Raw genomic sequence first — 13,766 nt, 5'->3', positions numbered from 1 at the left:
GGAATTAAAATTATACCCCTTAAATTTGGAATTGGGTCAGCATAGGTCCCCTATCTGCTCAGCTCTGCTTATGTTTACATGCCTAGATTATGACTTCTAGTGCCATATAATGTGACTACAGGCATTGAATAGCCTCTCACAGAGAAGATGAAGAAACCCTACCAAAAGAAAATAGTAGGATTATGTATTTCCATAAATTACAAACTTGATGACATTTCTGTTACATATAGTGTAGATGAATCATATGGAACTCCCATTGGATCATTGGATGGTTTAAAAAATCTTTCTTTCTTTCTTTCTTTCTTTCTTTCTTTCTTTCTTTCTTTCTTTCTTTCTTTCCTTCCTTCCTTCCTTCCTTCCTTCCTTCCTTCCTTCCTTCCTTCCTTCCTTCCTTCCTTCTTCCTTTTTCCTTTTTCTTTTTTCTTTTTGGTTTTCCAAGACAGGGTTTCTCTATGAAACAGTGCTATCTATCCTTGAACTTACAGAGATCCATCTGCCCCTGCCTCCCAAATGCTGTAATTAAAGGTGTGTGACACCACCACTCAGCTAAAAAAAAAGTCTTTCTTAAGAAAAAGCAACACGAATATTAATAGAAAATAAAAGAACCCCCCAAACAGTCTTCAAATGTCCTTTGATTCATAGGTGTGGGGGATTAAGGCATGGATATTAAGGCATTTGTGGGCATATTTTTGTGGACTTCTTTTTAAAAACATAAATATTCCCCAATGGAGAGAGAACAGAGCAAGAAACTCTTTCTTTAACCCATTGTTCAGCTGCAATTTGTTTTCCTTTTGTTGCTTAGGCCTCATCAATATTTAAGATATATCAGTGATATTAGGAAAAGTAGTTATGGAGTGTAAGCAGAAAATCTGTGGGAGTGAAACATCCCAAAAGGAAATCACTGCTGGGCGCCATGACTTATTTCCAGAGCTGATGGTTTGGATAAGTAGAAGAGTAGGCAATGTAGGAGTATGGCATTTGTGTTAGTTAAGCCCAAAGAAAAGAATACTTAGACATAAAAATGTTGGCAGTATTTGTTATGGATTTACTTCTCCACTCTGCTTTGGCAGGCAAAACTCATTTTTGTACTATCTCTCATTAGTAAACACAAACAGTTCCAGAACTAGAGTCTGACTGGACCTTATATAATCCACGTATTTTCTTCTTGGTAAGTTCAATAACGGGAAAGGACAGAAGAGCGATGATGAAGACATGGTACTTTAAAGGGAATGCAGAGTAGAAAAGGAAAGGGTGCTAGCTCCTTTTGAAACAGATATATTTTGAGAAGAGGGGAAACATAACTTTTATTTTAATTTCATCAGGACTCAATAGGATATTTGTTTATAAAATAAAGTAGTATGGAGAGAAGACGATTTTAGTTAAACTGTAGATAAGGTTGAAAACAATTATTTCAGTTTCTAAATTACATTAAAATGTTTTTATTATATGAATGGTGTGTGTGGAGAAGGTCATGCACATGTTGAGAGCAGAGGAAACTTCGTGGAGTTGTTTTTCCTCTGTCTCTAGGTGAGTTCTAGGCGGTTGATCTCAGGTCTTCAGGCTTTGTAGAAAGCCTCCAGCTTTTCTCTCCCATCCCTAGGCATACTTCAGTTGTATTGGTACCTCTAGCATTCTACCAAAATTTCTCCAATCAAGATCCCCAGAACATCCAATGTTATAAAATTCAAGTCAGTCCATTTCAACTCATCAATCAGAACTCTCAGACTCAAGCTGACCATTCTTTCCTACTTGACACTGGTGTGGGACAATTGTCTATATTCTGTCAATTATGTTTTAAATAAATGCTAATTGTCCAGTAGCCAGGCAGGAAGTATAGGTGGGACAACCAGACAGGAAGTAGAGATGGGTCAATAAGAACAGGAGAATTCTGGGAAGAGGGAAGCTTTTTCTGCAGTCTTGGCCCCGCCCCAGAAGAAGCAAGATGTGACTACATCACTGAATAAGGTCCCGAGTCACATGACTAACATAGACAAGAATAATGGGCTAATATAGGTTATAAGAGTTAATAAGAAGCCTGAGCTAATGGCCAATCAGTTTTATAACTAATGTAGACTTCTGTGTGATTTTTTTGGGGACTTAACGATTGTGGGAACTGGGCAGGACAAAAACCTCAGACAACAAGACGCTTTCTTGCTTGGCTTCCAGGACTGCATATTCTCTGCATTTCTCTCCTATAGGTTTTCCTTGTATACTACCTCCTATCTCAGAGTCTTCTGTTTCAGTTCCTATTCTTTTTTGGACCCATCATGGAAGGGTGTCTTGGAGATTTGGTCCTTTGTTATTTTTTGTCTATAAAGCATGCTCACTTCCTTATAAATGCCTTTCAGAGCATGCTTTAAACCATGGTCTATGTTTTCAAAATTCCCAAATATATCCTACGTTCAATTCTCTTTACTGATGCTAACAATCAGCAGTCTATTCAGTAGCTCAACTTCAACAACTAAGAGACACTTCCAATGTAGTGTGTCTAGACAAGATTGCAGCTCCATCCCTAGTCTTTCCTGTCTCACTAGGTAATACTTCCATTAAGCTGGTTGTACTGATCCAAGACCATGACATTCCAACAGCTGTCAAGACTTGTGAAATCATTACTGCAATCAGAATATAGGAAAGATCATCCCTAAATGGATTTTTATGGTATATCCAGTTTTCCATATAGCTCCTACTCTAGGGAACTGTATTTGTTTATTTTTCTCTCCAGTAAACGTTGCTTTCATATAAATGCAATCATACAGCATTTTCTATTTTATGTCAGGCTTTTTTTCTTTCTTTCTTTGTTTCTTTCTTTGTTTCTCTCTCTTTCTTTCTTTCTTTCTTTCTTTCTTTCTTTCTTTCTTTCTTTCTTTCTTTCTTTCTTTCTTTCATCTTTTTTATTTTTTGAGACAGGGTTTCTCTGTGTAACAGTTATGACTGTCCTGAAACTTGCTTTGTACACCAGGCTTACCTCCAACTCACTGAGATCCACCTGCTTTTGCCTCCCAAGTGCTGGGTTAAAGGTGTGTGCCACCACTGCCCAGCCTATGTCTGTTTTTTTTTAAATTTAGCATGACTTTTAGATTCATTAAGTAGAATGAAGTTGAAGTTGACTTTAGTTTTACCTCTACAACTTAACCCTACATCTGTTACTATGATTAATGAGAATTGGACCAGTGTTCTTTGGGCTTCTGTAAGGGGTAGTTCTTGGACACATCTCTAGACAGTATTATGGCCTACAGAAGTTTTCAATTGTTTGGGGGCCACTTTAGAGACACAAAGTTAAAGGTTGTTTACAACTGAAAAACCCCATGCCTGGGAAGCAGAAACTACCAAAAGATGATCATAGCATTAAGACAAAGTTCCTTGGTTGTAGGATAGTGATAATAGAGCTATTTTGAAGGATGCAGTTAATTTTTTCAAGGCTATATTAAACCAAAGAATTTTTAAATGTGCTCATTCAGATATAAAATAAGGTAAGTGTAACATGTGGGCCGGCTTGTTGGGGTTTCTGTCCTGCCTGGTACCCCACAGGCGGCAAGTCCCAAAGAAAATCACACACAGGTCTATGTAAGTTATAAACTGATTGGCCCATTAGCTCAGGCTTCTTATTAGCTCTTGTAGCTTATATTAACCCATGTTCTTATCTACATTAGCCACATGGCTTGGTACCTTTCTCAGCCGGGCAGATTATATCTTGCTTCTTCCGTGGTCTGGGCAGGACTGGGAAGGAATGGGCTTCCTCCTTCCCAGAATTCTCCTGTTCTACTTCCTTTCTGTTTTACCCACCTATACTTCCTGCCTGGCCAATAATTTTATTTAAAACATGATTGACAGAATACAGACAATTCTCTTGCACCAGGTAAGTACTTTCCAGACACAAGAGGGCAATGGTTATGAATTCTCTGTTTACTAATGTAGTTCCCATAATTGGGATTGGATGAGATTTATTATGATGACATAATATAAAGAATCTTTGTGTATTATTAAAGTATTAAACAACAATTTAAAAAAACCTGTTGGTATTCTTGTCTTCTCAATCCAATTTGAAGTTTGTTTGTTCACAGGACACTTCAAGGATGCCACTTTGAAACAACTCTCATACATTTCGATTCCTTTGGACTGAACTGCTTCTTGGATTGGACCCTTACAAGTTTCTAAAATATATGTCCGTTGGTCTTTGATAAGACTCTGACTCACATGTTGGGAGCTGAAAGAAATTGAGTACTGTAATCTCAATGTCAACTACTTACACAAGAGTAATGCAGTTTTTCTATTTGCATTTTATTCCTTAGTATGTAATCGCTGAGCTCTCACCAGCCTGTGATATAGGCTGGATAACTAGTACTAGTCCCACAGGGAGATAATAAAGATTAAGCAATTTTCTTATGATCATACAGGTAATAAGAGGCAGCATCAAATCTAATAATCCTGTCTTCTAATTCCAGTGCTTTTCCTGTCCTCTTTGTAAATATATATTTTAATTTATGTGCATGTGTTTGTATATGCATGAATTTATGTGTACCACATGTCAGCTGTACAGGTCCTCTAGAAGACAATAAATGCTTTTAACCATTGAGACCTTTCTTCGGGCCCATCTTTTCTTTTTTCTTTTTTCTTTTTGAGACAGTGTTTCCCTGTGTAGCAGTCATAGCTGTCCTGAAACTAGCTCTTGTAGATCAGACTGGCCTTGAACTCACAGAGATCCACCTGCCTCTGCCTCCTGAGTGCTGGGATTAAAGGTATGTGCCACCACTGCCCAACTCCCCATCGTTTCTTATCTAGATATTTATCATTTGATTTCTTTCAATAGAATAGCTTATCTTAAAATTCTTAATTCTAGGTCCAAGTATAGTTATGTCTAAAGATGCCTGTCATATTATCACTTATGTAACCAGTTCTCTAGGCTTTTGGAATAAGAGAGTACACACTCAAACAGAACCTTTTCTATTGTTGAACAGAAATCAGGTTCTTGAGAAAGAAGCCAAGCAAGGAAGAGAAAGCCTCTTGTATCTCTTATAATAAAATTACATAGTTGTGCAAATTCAGTGAATTCTCAGAGGCTTATCTGTGATTGTCTAAGTCACCGTCCAGACAGTGGTTGATATCATTATTCCTATGGACAGAAAAATTGGCCAAAGGTAATAGAGATATAATAGTGACTAGTTGAGACAGAGATTCAAAGCTGGTCAATGTAATCTGTGACTTCCCTTTCTATGCCTTTTCCATAGACACTAGTTTTATCTCTGTGTGACGGATGGCCCATAAACTATGAGACGGTAGTAAAACACATGCTTGCTGTGTATGCATTCTACAGCGATAGCGATAATGAATTTGCCAGAAAGTTTTATTTTTAAAATGAGAAGCCAGATAATTCAATCATAAACATTTAGCTAAGACTTTAAAATTTGGGGATATTAAAATTGTCTCAGAACCCTTAAAACTGCATCTGTGAGTGCTCTTACATTTTAGAGTGAACTAGACAGGTAGGATCTAAAAAAATGTTTGATCAACAATTTTTTTTAAAAGAGTAACCTTATCTGTTGCTTTAATTCAAAATCAAAACATTCTAAGATAGAAGAAAAAGAACAATATGTTTAGGAGAAATCAAGAACAGTTCACCTACCTTGGGTGCGTTTTTCGGGCATAAAAGCTATGCCCAGGAATCTTCACTAAAAAGAATAATATAGCATAAGATATCTAGTTACATTTTAAGATCAACAGATGTTAATTTTTCTTATTTTCTTGGTAATTACTTATGTACACTTAATGGCTAGATAATTTAGTTCATCTTTAGTTTAATAATGTTTTGTTCATATACATGAAATATATGAGCACATTTTCCTCTAGTGAGCCTTTTAATAAGACTGTTCTAAAAGAAGAATAAATAGAAAAATAATATCTATATATTAATTACCAATTGGAAAGTAATCTATGGGCTGGGAGTATAGCTCAGTGGCAGAGGTTTTGCCTAGCATGTGAGAGGCTCTGAAGACACAAACAAAAAGGAAGTTGAAGAAGAAGGAGAAGAAGAAACAACCACCATCACCAAAAATCAAAATAAAACAACCCCAAACTTGTGAAGGACATTTACATATACACTGATATGATCAACATTTTAGAGAGTTGACCTAGGATGCAGATGTATTAGATATGTATATCAAATAACTATTATGAAAATATTTTAAAATAAAAATTGGGGCCTAAATTATATATTACTATATATTATCTTCCTTGCTATTATATATATATATTTTATTATTTAAGCAAAATAATAATAGAACTAGTTAACAGTGGCAATCATAATTAACAGCAGAACAAGTTAATCAGGATATAGTGATGAAATCTACTTTATAATATTTCTTTCCTCTGATATAGACGTCAACTCTTTTTAATGGTATGGTCTTATGTAGTTTAGCCAGCCTCAAAATCTCTATATATGAGATCTGCATATCCCTCAATTAATATGCAAGTGAGATCATCATCTATTATTTTGACCGACATTGTTTTGCAGGAACGTGGAAATATTTTCAAATGACTTAGTTCTTGATTAGTTCTTAATCCCAGACTCATGAAACTTAGTCTCCCTACATGTTTTTACCTCCTTTCCTTGAGGATGCTTCTGTCAACTTAACAGGTAAAGTGAAGGCACACCAAATGTGAGAACAAATGATTTATTCAACTTAAAGTGAGGATGGCCACCTGGGACATAGTCTAGTAGCCCAGAGTAAGTGCTCTGAGGTTTACAAAATTATGGCTGCATTTATAGTTTTAAGCTGCATGAGGGATTTGAAATGATTTGTTCTGGCTAAGTTAAATTGCCTTGCAAAAAGTATATTGTATGTAGCATTCTCTGGGTAGTTTGTGGGGAGGGGCCTATTGTGCAAAAGTTAGTAGAATTTAATAAACTATGTTTTAGGAATCTGAAGTATGCCAGGCGCTAAGTTCAGCTTCATCTGCGGTACTTGTGTTGGAACAGAGTTCAAGACTTCACTGTGGATGTATGTGAGAGTAGCTCTGTCTCCCTAGTACATTTTAAGTGTCCAAATCAATTCTACTCAGTTTATTTTCCTTGACAATCTCAAATTAGGTTCTCCATGTTGTACCATATCTTCTATTGTTCGTTTGTGTGTGCGTGTGCATGTGTGTGTGTGTGCCTGTGTGAAAGACTGATGTCCTGTGTCTTCCTTGATTGTCGTATTCCTATATTTGGAGATGAGGTCTCTTACCTGAACCCAGACCTTCCTGATTCGTCTACTCAAGCCAGCTACTGGGGATCTCACTTCTGCCCTCAGTGGCCTGCCATATCCACCTGGGCCCTATTTTTAGATATCTGTCTTCCTAAATAGTTAGATATGTCCTTTAATTGTCAGTGAAACAACATAGTCCCTTAGCCTTCTTGAGAGAAAGAAGATTAGGTCAGGCAGGCATCGGGATGGTACTCATTATCTTTTCAATTTCCTCAACTGAAAGCTCTTTCACAATAGTTGCTTCATTGCTGACGCTCTTTAGCAACAGAATGAACTGTATTGCAATTCAATAAACAACTTGTGGTCAAAAGTTGTATCAGCCTGATGAATTCGGACTAATGAATTAGGGCTCAGACTAGAGTACTCTCAAAGTTTATCTATGCCTTAGGACTTGATGAGATGTAAGTGCAAATATTAGATATAATGAGGTAAAACATTCTGTTCTCTTTCTGGTAGTATAAAACTATAAGAAACAGATTCATGTCCATAACTAGTCATGCATAGGGAGGGGCTCATTGAGCCCTACCCGTTTGTGTTGCCTGGTAGCTTCTGGAAGAAGGGGAGTCACTGTCTTCAGTTGTGTACCCACTGCCAATCCAACCAAGCTCCAACAGTCACTTGTGAATCTATGCTCACAAAGTCAGTTCCAGTTAAACTTAGTCACAAAACAAAACAAAACAAAAGACATAGATGTAGAAAAGGGAGTGTGTTTGTGTGTGTGTGTGTGAGGTAAATACAAAATTAAAAAACAAACTCATGTATATCCAATTTCTGTTGTTTTTTTCTAAGCATTTCTAGAGCCAGAAAGCAGTAAAAAAAAAAAAATCAAGCTCCTAAGTTTCTGTTAAGGTGAACTACTGGTTGGCAATCTATTTTTAAGATAACATCTTATTCTTTAAAATATGTAGATCTTGATTAGATAAAAATTATTATTATTGCACATGTTCAGATTATAGGTGCTCACACGTTTCTGAGCCCTCTTTACTTACCCAAGCCTTGATTAGGCAATGGTCTTCTGAAACAATGAGCCACATAAACATCCGGCACAGCTGGCCTTGGATCTAGAGAAGACGGTAAGGATCATAGCAAATAGAAAGGAATGATGGATTATTGACAGTTCATTAATATTTTGTATCTCCTTTCAAAATGAAAAGTTCAAATTATGTGTGAATAGTAGTTGAACTCAATGAAATTAACATATAATATCTTCAAATATAAATTTTGTTGTATTTCAAGTATTTATACCTCTGGGGAAACAATTCCTTCTCTAAGAGTTTATCTTTTAAAAAATTTGTGTGTGTGTGTCTGTGTGTCTGTGTGCACACGAATGTGGGCATGTGCATGCCATAACATATGTGTGGAGGTCAGGGGACTACCTCAGGGTCTCTTGTTTGTTTCTGCATGTGCCAAGTGCCAAGGTATCTGGCGTACAATCTTATGGAGATTCTCCTGTACACTTCTCCTATCTTACCCTCGGTCTACTGTAATTACAGTTGTGTGCTCCTGTGTCTGATTTACATGGGTTCTGAGAGTCCAAACTCAGGAACTCATGCTTGAGCAACAAACATGTTACGATGGAGCTTTGTTCCTAGCTCCTTTTGTGTTTATCTTTATTTCTGATTTCTGACATTTTAAACAAAAGTTATATTAAATAAAATCAATGAATTCCTTAGCGATCACTATCAGAAAGAGAGACTAGTTTAAAGTTCTAGTGAAATTAATCTTATCTAACCTCCCCTGTTCGTGGTAAGGTTTTTATCTTTCAATGTTTAGTTTCCTATTTCACAGACTGAATGAATTTATGCACACATTTATGTATATATTTTAATTAGGTTACCTCAACTCCTTTTGGGGAGATAATGGTGGCATAAATGTATAATAAATTAGCACACACATACATAAAATTAAATAATTATTTTTGTTTACATAATGTACATACATAAATACATATATATTTATTAAAGACACACATCAGACAGCACCTTGCAGCACAAACAAATGAATGCTGCAGATTTAATTTCTTTCCTGGGATCGTACTCTATTAAATTAGGAAATGACAGGAGTAGACAGTCTAAAAAACATGACATCCCTATATTCTCTTTGAGAGCAACTGTCCACAACCCGAAGAATGTGCCTCAAATATGCGGGCTCTCTGCTGTTCAGGGTCACTGACTACTCCTGTCACTGGTCCCTGGGGACACGGCTCTCACTACGGGCATTGTACCTGCAACACAGAGCTTGCTTACTTGCTTTTCTTCCCTGGTTAGAAGATGAGCTCCTGAAAGGAAGAACTGGTATCATATATTTCTTTAAAACATACTTATTTCCTAATCATTGTTGTGTCATGTGTGCACACATGAAGTGTTTGTGTGGGCAGAGTACATGCCACTGAGAGAGCATGTGGAGTGCAGAGGACAATTTTGTGGAATTGGCTTTTGCCTTCCAATTTTATGTGGGTCTTAGGGATCATACTTAGGTTGCCAGGCATGTGTGGCAAGCACCTTTGCCAGCTGAGCCATCTTGTCAGTCATCATATACATCTTAGAATCTTTGGCGCAGGGCAGTGGTGGAGCACACCTTTAATGCCAGCACTCGGGAGGCAGAGGCAGGCACGGATCTCTGAGTTCGAGGCCAGTCTGGTCTACAGAGAGAGTTCCAGAACAGGCTCCAAAGCTACAGAGAAATTCTGTCTTGAAAGAAAACAACAACAAAAAATGTAAATAAAAATTAAAAAAAAGAATGTTTGGCACCAAGTGCCAACCTCAAAGTTATGGCATAAAATGAGTGTTGCTGAATAAATTGTTTGTGAGAAGGTAAAACAGAAGTTTACCTTTCACATCAGAATGTGATTCTTCGTGTCTTTGGAGCAAATGTTCTTTACCATAAACCTAATGGAACAGAGAATCAGAAAGTAGGATGATATAAACATGAAACTGCGGTATGCTTCTCACTTGATTATAATATGTAGGAAGGGTTTTCAACAAACATTTCTTATTTATTTTTATTTCATTTTTCTTTCATTAATAAATAGCAGGAAAAATCAGTATTTTTGTTTATTACTAAAGAGAGATTTTTTCCTCATACAGCACTCATATATCTTGACAAAGAGATAAAAATGTTAAATTAGAATTATTTAAATTAGAAGTTGAGAGTACGAAATAGATGAAAATATACACATTTGTGTGAAAAATGTATCAACAAATTTCAGAACTATGTCTATATACATTAGGTAAAGAATATTTTCTTGAGCTTTGTAAAGAACTCTAAAACAAAGGAAACTGCAAGTATACTGCTTTCTCTTTTGAGAGGAAACACAAACCTGACATTCTAGACTAAAAGAGATGCACACTAAACTTTTGACTGTGAACCTTGACTAATATACAGATCATTGTGAATGAAAACATTTTAAACATTTTGTTTCTTTGCCTAATATTATAAAGAATTTTCTAAAAGGTCTGAGGAGGGAAAGATAAATGAAAAGCATTTTTGCCATAATATAGTACATATAATTCAGTAGCACTAGACTATGAAATAGGGTTAATGCATAGTGACACAGTTATATCCCTGTTTGTTTGTTTGTTTGTTTTTATGGAAAAGAGAATGATAGAACTTTAGCCAGTAGGGAAGCTTTCTTCATCTGTTGCAAATGAAATCAATTCTCTGGAAAGAGACAAGGATGCTTTCTGTTGTATGGCCTGGCTCTCTCTTAAGGCAAAAAAAATCCCAGGCTGGTGGGACTGGTGACTATGATGCTCTTTTGATTGGAGCCTGGCTATCACAGCCATAGGTCTCTAGGACCTGAATCCATACTTTATAAGGCAAGAATGACCAGGAGTCACTTATTCAGTGGGGCAGAACCCAAGATGAAACCTCTAACCAAACACTTGGGTTGGAATAGGATTCTTTGTCCTTTTCTCTGCACTCACCCTGAACTTAGCCTCATAAATAGGTAGTTGGAGGCTAAATTACCAATGTCTTGCTCCTCCTGGGAATAGACCTCTGCTAGCCGTGGGGAAAGGTGTCACCTGTTTTCTTGGCTGTACTATTCTGCGGTAGCACTTCTGTTTAACTGAGCTAAGAGTGGAACAAGGACAGTTTGGATTCTCAGACTTGCTATTTCCAATGAACGTGAGGATATTTTAAATAGTTATTTTTTATTTTAACCTTATTTTTTATGTATAATCTTAGACTTTTAATGGCTGTTCTTCTTTCTTTGTTAAGCAGTGTTTGCCAGTTTGCCAGTGAAGAGATTTGCTGAGATCTTGGCTGTCATTTAGATGCCCATCTCTTGGCACCATCTATTTTCATTCCTTCATATTTTCTTAGGTTTCCTTGCTTTTAAATTTCTTTTTAAATATCACAGATTCATTCTGTAAGCTTTCTCAAATATTTTTAAAATAAAGTAAATACAAATGAAATTCGAACATGTCGCAAGACCTGTCTCTCACCTGTCAAGGATCTTTTGAGTTTTTGTAAATAGCAAATAATATGATCAAAGTTCTATTCAGTTTTTTTCTGAGGAAAAATGAGAACACATGACTTGCTATTCTCTTGTATTCATATTTAAAACATTTCCCATCATTACAGTAATCATGATTTACCTCTCTTGCATAATTCCAGCGCTTTGCTAAGGTGGCATTTCTTTCCCTCTTTGTTTTCAGATACTTTTTCTTGTTTTTCACCTACGTAAAAGAGTATTTTAAATTAGTATTTAACGAATACATCAAAGTCAGTCATTTTGAGGGTCTAAATACAGGCATTTTGAGACTCACTTCCTAGAAGATGGAGTAATGACCCCTTTCCTCCCACTGCAACCGTGCGCCCTAGATGCATGCAAAGCAAACAGAAGAGTCTATTAAAAGGTAATTGAGCTTTAGAAATGTTTTCTAATCCCCAGGAGAGAAGATTACTCCATATCTGGACAGTAAAAATTTGTGGTTCTTGCCTTGTATGCCCAAATCCTTGGCTTTGGTCCCTAGCACACATGCATGCAAACTCAGCATTGTTTTGGTTCTATGACTGTTATATACTATCCATTCTTTATTTTTAATGGGATGTCTATTATAATGTCCCAACTTCTGTTCCAGTATTATGGGTGTACACAAGAGGGGCAGATAACTTGCCTTATTTTATAGGTTTTGGTCCAGGCCTGGTGTAGGACTTGATGGAGGACTAATAACCATGCCCAGATGAGATTCTGGGTGTTTTGGAAAGGGAACGAATACTAGTAAATTTAGCCTTTGGACAGGAAGTTAATAACTGTAACCTAGAGGTAAACTGTGGAATGCTAAACCACTGCTTCCAAATGTTTTGTCCTCTGTAATAGGATTATGCATCCCCAGTTTTCGCTGTGGAAGGCTGTAGAGCCTCTCAAGGTAAGTAGAACATATCTCTCTATTCTGTTGAATGTTGAGTCTGGCTGGCTATATGACTTACTGTGGCTAATGGGTTGTTAGTGAATATGGTATATGAAAATAAAGGCTTACTGGGAATTACTAAGGTTTTGAAGCTGTTTGTCACACAGTGAAAAGGAGCTTATTCCCTCACTTAAGTATCCTTTCTTCAGTAAGCCCACGCAAACTGTGATCTCCATATGAACTCTCTCTTTTTAGGCATCTACCCTCACCTATTGAATCTTCAGGCATCTACCCTCACCTATTGAATCTTCAGGCATCTACCCTCATCTAGCGAATCTTCAGGCATCTACCCTCGTCTATTTGATCTTCAGGCACCTACCCTCATCTATATTTGATCTTCAGGCACCCACCCTCATCTACCGAATCTTCAGGCACCCACCCTCGTCTATGTGATCTTCAGGCACCCACCCTCGTCTACTGAACTGTATGTTTCCCTATTTCGTGTGTCACTCTCCCTACTAGCACATATGGAAGCAAAGGAAAGAATTTCTGACTCATTGTTTTCACTGCTCTATTCCCAGCACCTAGGCTATGCCTGGTTCATAGTTTGAGCACAATGTTAACAATATGTGTAATTAAATAAATGAATATTAGGTCAATAACCAGATGATGTATGTTAGTGTACCTCATGTGGCATTAACAAGTGGTGTGGAATTTGAGAATTAATTCACTTCCTGGCATCTATGAAGTAAGGGGGTTGGAATAAAACTTCTATGACTTAAAGATATGTACATAATCGGAAAACAATTATTACTGCACAATAATGACAGATGCACAGACCTTTTCCTGGTTGTTAGTAATAACAATAATCAGTGTAGCTGCTTAACATATCCATACTGAAGCAAACTTTTAAATCATACCTGAGAGGTCAGCTTGAGAAGATAAGTCGGAGTGTCATTAGACTCTGAACTGTCAGAGCCTCGACTACTAGAAAAGGAAAATAATAATAATTACAGTTTTCAGAATTTAAAATTTCAACATTGCTTTTACTTCATTATTTTATTTGAATAGACAATTCCAATTCTAAAGGGAACGATATTTACAAAAGTTATTTATCATTAGGTGGTCCCATACAACTTAGAAATGGTATTTTTATTTTCTGAAT

The 13,766-nt window shown here is 36.7% G+C and overlaps 1 protein-coding gene across 3 annotated transcripts in view; it reads right to left on the bottom strand.

Moving 5' to 3' along the window:
* Positions 1 to 13,766, bottom strand: part of Agbl3 (AGBL carboxypeptidase 3) — an 87,305-nt gene that overhangs the window by 15,901 nt on the left and 57,638 nt on the right. For 2 of the 3 annotated variants that reach the window (XM_050148010.1, XM_050148011.1), the window contains exons 11-16: positions 13,522 to 13,588; positions 11,846 to 11,926; positions 10,075 to 10,132; positions 8,234 to 8,305; positions 5,621 to 5,666; positions 4,011 to 4,204 (exon numbers count right to left, since the gene is read on the bottom strand). In XM_050148010.1, coding sequence (XP_050003967.1) covers positions 4,011 to 4,204; positions 5,621 to 5,666; positions 8,234 to 8,305; positions 10,075 to 10,132; positions 11,846 to 11,926; positions 13,522 to 13,588 — 518 coding nt within the window. Of the gene's footprint in view, positions 1 to 4,010; positions 4,205 to 5,620; positions 5,667 to 8,233; positions 8,306 to 10,074; positions 10,133 to 11,845; positions 11,927 to 13,521; positions 13,589 to 13,766 lie in introns of those variants that run through there. The other variant, XR_007592837.1, reaches the window with a different exon arrangement.

The sequence above is a fragment of the Alexandromys fortis genome, unplaced genomic scaffold (genome assembly GCF_014885135.2).
Source record: "Alexandromys fortis isolate MF-2015 unplaced genomic scaffold, M_Fortis_MF-2015_v1.1 scaffold_57, whole genome shotgun sequence".
In the NCBI taxonomy this organism is placed as follows: Eukaryota; Metazoa; Chordata; class Mammalia; order Rodentia; family Cricetidae; genus Alexandromys; species Alexandromys fortis.
The sequence above is the reverse complement of the archived record's forward strand: the minus strand, read 5'-3'. Positions and strand labels throughout refer to the sequence as shown.